Source organism: Chenopodium quinoa, unplaced genomic scaffold (genome assembly GCF_001683475.1).
Source record: "Chenopodium quinoa cultivar QQ74 unplaced genomic scaffold, ASM168347v1, whole genome shotgun sequence".
NCBI lineage: Eukaryota > Viridiplantae > Streptophyta > Magnoliopsida > Caryophyllales > Amaranthaceae > Chenopodium > Chenopodium quinoa.
The window spans coordinates 8175763-8180563 of record NW_018742204.1 but is presented as its reverse complement, the minus strand read 5'-3'; the positions used below and the strand labels follow the sequence as shown (position 1 = coordinate 8180563).

The 4801-nt window shown below is 31.7% G+C and overlaps 1 protein-coding gene across 1 annotated transcript; it reads left to right on the top strand.

The window, feature by feature from the left end:
* The first annotated feature begins 904 nt into the window (after positions 1-904).
* LOC110710484 (glucan endo-1,3-beta-glucosidase 11-like) lies at positions 905-4200 on the top strand. The gene is made up of 3 exons (XM_021888832.1): positions 905-1315; positions 1417-2465; positions 3169-4200. Exons 1-3 carry the CDS (start codon positions 1252-1254, stop codon positions 3253-3255), a joined length of 1200 nt encoding a protein of 399 aa, XP_021744524.1. The 5' UTR covers positions 905-1251; the 3' UTR covers positions 3256-4200.
* The last annotated feature ends 601 nt before the right edge of the window (positions 4201-4801 follow it).

Genomic DNA, 4801 nt, shown 5'->3' with positions numbered 1-4801 from the left:
GGAGTTTTTTCCCGAGTTTTTAGAGAGCCACGTAGGATTTTATTTTCTCGGCGCACCATGTAGGATTATAAATCTTAGTAGTAGCCAATTAAATAAGAGATTATTAATTTCTTTTAGAATTAAATAATTCAAATGCCACGTAAGCAAAATTGGCGAATGAGATTTTTAAGTTTAAATTAATTAAATATTAAATAATATCTTTTAATATTAGGAATTTTATCTAAATATATAACAAATTTTAGCTCATAAATACAAAAAAAAAAAAAAAAAAATCAAATAAACCGTGCATTGCACGGGCTTCATCTAGTTAATAAATAATATTGTGATATAGGATCTCGATAGATTTATCTCAATATCTATTTTGTTAATTTTTTAGAAAATATAAGTTTTACAAAATATATTTAAAAATGTGCACAGTTGAAGATGTGCATCGACAAAAATATTGTAAGTAAAATAAATAAAGTAAATAATTGTTAAATATAAGAATAAATATTGTAATGTGGTACCCTATTAGATTCATCTCAATTTATAATTTTAAAATGCCATTTGTAAGAAAAAATGCACGGTATATTTTTATAATACAAAGTTAATATATTGATTCTCAAAGACTTGCTCCAAAAAAAAAAATTAATTTTAATTTTTTTTATTTTATTTTTTTGAAAGAATGCTCCAAAAAGTATGTAAAAAGGCAAATAGGACAAATAAAAATGATCATAAGATTCTAGGAAGCACATAGGAAGCTTATAATATAACTATGTACATAATACGAAGTATTAGACATTAAATAAGCATTATTGAAAAAAGTAATTTATGACATAAATAAAATTAAAGATTTGGAATACTATACATATATTATAACCCATCACGTTGATTACTTACCACAAAACCCAAAATGCATGCATGCATGAAATAAACATAGGAGTATAATTAAAGAAAATAAATTGATAGAGAAATAAGATGGACTAAAAACATAACATGACTAATTGAATCCATTGTAATAAATCGCTGAAAAACAAAATTGTCAAGGCAAGCTAGCTACTAAACTCCAAAATTCTTGTGTAACCCTTATTCTGTCTTCTTACGTCCAAAATTTTTGAACAAGCAAAGAAAAGAATTCCTCCCCCACATTATTATATATACTCCACCTCCCCCTCTATACTTTCTCCCTTCCTTCCCTCACTCCTTTACCTCTAACATCACCCATCTTTTTTTTCTCTCTCTAATTTTCTCTTTCATTTCATTTTTAATTAAATGAAGCTATTTGGTTATACAATAAGTATCATTTATGTGATTTTCTTCTCTTTGTCCGTTTTAGGTAATTTTATTTCCCTATCATGCAACTCTTGTTATTTTTTTTCTTTTATTAGATGTCAGGTAAGTATTAACCAATCAACTGTTTGTTGTTAATTGTTTCAGCATTATCTATTGAGTCTTTGGGAATAAACTACGGACAAGTTGGTAACAACCTACCCCCACCGTCGACAGTTTTATCCCTAATGACCTCAGTGAGGCTAACAAAGGCAAGAATCTACGACACGAACCCACAAATCTTAACGACGTTCGCCAACTCGGGGGTGGAACTTATTGTAACCGTGGAGAATGAAAAGTTAGCCACCCTTATGAGCCCCCAAGCAGCCCTTCAATGGGTGACTACTCGTATTAAACCCTACTATCCGGCTACGAATATCACCGGTATATCGGTTGGTAACGAAGTTTTTACGGACGAGGACACATCCTTAACCAACTACGTTGTACCGGCAATGGTTAGTGTACACGGTGCCTTAGCTCAACTCGGCCTCTCAAACATCCAAGTATTCTCCCCTACCTCAGCTGGAGTCCTAGCAGAGTCCTACCCGCCATCAGCCGGATCGTTCAAACCCGAATTAACCGGGGTCATCACCCAATTTTTACGGTTCTTGCACAATACTAAGTCACCCTTTTGGGTTAATGCATACCCATATTTCGCCTACAAGGACGATCCAACCAAGATCCAACTCGACTATGTTTTATTCAACCCAAACCCCGGCATGATGGACCCTAACACAAATCTCCATTACGACAACATGCTATACGCTCAAGTTGATGCAGTCATCTTCGCCATGTGGCGACTAGGTTATGGTGGGCTAGACGTACGAGTCTCCGAAACCGGGTGGCCGTCTATGGGCGACCCGAATGAAACAGGTGCCACTGTACAGAATGCTGCAACATACAACAAGAATTTGTTAAAGAGGCAAATGGCTAATGAAGGAACTCCAATAAGGCCTAAAAATAGGCTTGAAGTTTATGTTTTTGCTTTGTTCAATGAAGATATGAAGCCTGGTCCCACCTCTGAAAGACATTATGGGTTATTTCAACCAGATTGTACAATGGCTTATAATGTTGGTTTATCCTCTTTGGCTGCTCATGATCATACTTCTACACCTTCTACATCATCCATTTCTTTGACATCTTCTGCCTCATCCAAGGTAAATGTTTAATTTTATTGATATTTGATTAGAATAATTATAATAATAATGTTTTTATTCATTATTAGAGACATATATTAAGGAAATTTATGTTTCAAGTTACTATTAGTCCTGACAAGATTAAATTTGTGCATTATACTACTTTGTCCCCCTATTGGTTAATTGTTATTTTCTATAAAAGGAAATGTCATAGCCGGTGATGAAAGTTGGTGAAAATATAGATAGAGAAAAATGGAACGATATATAAGTGGGTAGGTTTGAGGTTCAACTTTAAAGAAAAAGTTTCATTAAAAGTTATGTTACATTTAATTATTTAAATATCGAAAGTTATGGTGCAATTAGAAAGGGATAAACGAGACCAGTTAAGTCCTTCATAAATAGTGGTGAAAATGAGAGTTTGTGTACGAAAGGCCATATATTCAAAAACTCAACCAATTCCGTGGCTCATTATGCTAAATAATCATACAATAAAAAAAATGATGGGGGCAAAGTAGTTATGACGCATGGACACACTAATTAAATTTTTATAAATATTATTGTTATTTAAGTTGGTAGTTACAAACATCATTATAGTAGATAAGGTGATGAAATGTGATGCAATTTTTTCTAATTTATCATATTTGTTTGTATTTAACCTTGAATTTTTTTTCCTAAAAGACACATTTATCACCTGCCTACGTTCTATTTTATTTTAATTAAACAGGCAACACGCAAAGGATATCAATGCTTGGTCTATTGGATGTTTGTATATTTGCTGGGTTTTCAAGCTCTAATGAGAAGACCAACATAACTAGTTCATCTTTGCTAGTTTAAGGCAATACTATGTAAATATTTATCTTGTAACAAATTCATTGATCGATCATATAGGCCGTGTACCCGTGTACCATATTAGGTCATAAATTTACGAATGAAATTAGGATGGCGAATTTACAACATACAACTTAGGGGCGTCGAAACAAGAATTTAGATTCAGGATATTAACATTTGAAGATGGCTCATTTGACAAGAAGGTGGTACACAAAGTATGTGATGATCAAGAGATTACAAGATAGTATTTTCAGGAGATTTGCAAATTCATTGGCTTCAAAAAGTTGGTTCTTTTCACCAACTTTTTTCAAGCTCAAGGGAAACAGCTTCAAGTCTTCAAGATACAACCAAAAATTGGAAGAATACACCCCATGTTCTTTTAAACCATAACAACCCGATTATGATGGGTGTCTTGCTTTGGATATGAAACTTTCAACTTCTAAAAACAGTCAAGCACCTTTACTTACTTTATGATGTCTCATTTTTTTTCCTTATCCATATTTCTTCTCCCCTAAATTCTATTTTATTATTCTTGTATGATGTGTGATTCACCCCACATTGAGTCACTAGTCAAACAACCATACTACATAGTTGACTTTCAAGTTACATATATCTATTCAGTCGGTCTAGTATACAACAGGTGTATGAATAAAATTATTGATAATTATTGATGGGTTTAGTCAGTTTGATTCTTGTATAAGTTGGGTCTTTATTGTAATGTTGATTATTGACTTTTTTAAGATTTGGAAAGACTAGACTTGTGTATATATTAAAATTAAAGTAGGGGTTATGTATTTAAGATAGAGCTTATATGTAATATCTTTGCTTTTTTTAGGGGATGGCAAAAGTATAATTATTTTGCTCCGAATGTAATATATTATTGTATTGTATAAAATTATGTTCAATTAAATATATATATAAAGGCAATTCTTTTGTACCAATTAGATTTGAATCAATTTGTATCTTCACTTTTAGGACGTGGAATCCATGACAGTCCATTAAGTAAAACCAAAAAGTTCCAAAGTATGTTCTTTTTCAACGTTATTAGATATTGTAATTCTAAGAATATACTTGATTTTCGTTCAATTAGTAATTAATTACAATTTACAGACACAATAAAGTAAAAAAGTTTTTAAAACTTTGGCGGCCTTAACTTTATTCTTTAATCTGGCTAAATACCGTCAGCATTAGCTAACTTTAATGAAAGAAGCTTTTGATAAACTGCTGCTTTAAGAAAACTTAAGGACCATGAATGAATTCAGCTTCATCATAATATGATGACCATTTATGGATTGGTTTATGTACATCGTCTCACATCAGCCAACGTGGTGCACATGCAACCCAACAATTTAGGTGGACCTAATATGTGTTTTTTTTTTTTACAAAATTAATTATATACTTTAATTTAGAGATTTACTAATTATGTAGTTGATTAATTAATAGGTTAAATGATGTAAGCACTTTTGTTAAGGGTTATTGATAAAAGATGGATAATATTGTTAAGGTTTTGATGATGATGATGATTAAAT

Bases quoted from the DNA above. Each gene is read 5' to 3' on its own strand.
- LOC110710484 (XM_021888832.1), top strand. From the start codon at position 1,252: ATGAAGCTATTTGGTTATACAATAAGTATCATTTATGTGATTTTCTTC. The intron at 1,316-1,416 runs GTAATTTTATTT...TAATTGTTTCAG, and splicing joins CTTCTCTTTGTCCGTTTTAG to CATTATCTATTGAGTCTTTG. The intron at 2,466-3,168 runs GTAAATGTTTAA...TTAATTAAACAG, and splicing joins CATCTTCTGCCTCATCCAAG to GCAACACGCAAAGGATATCA.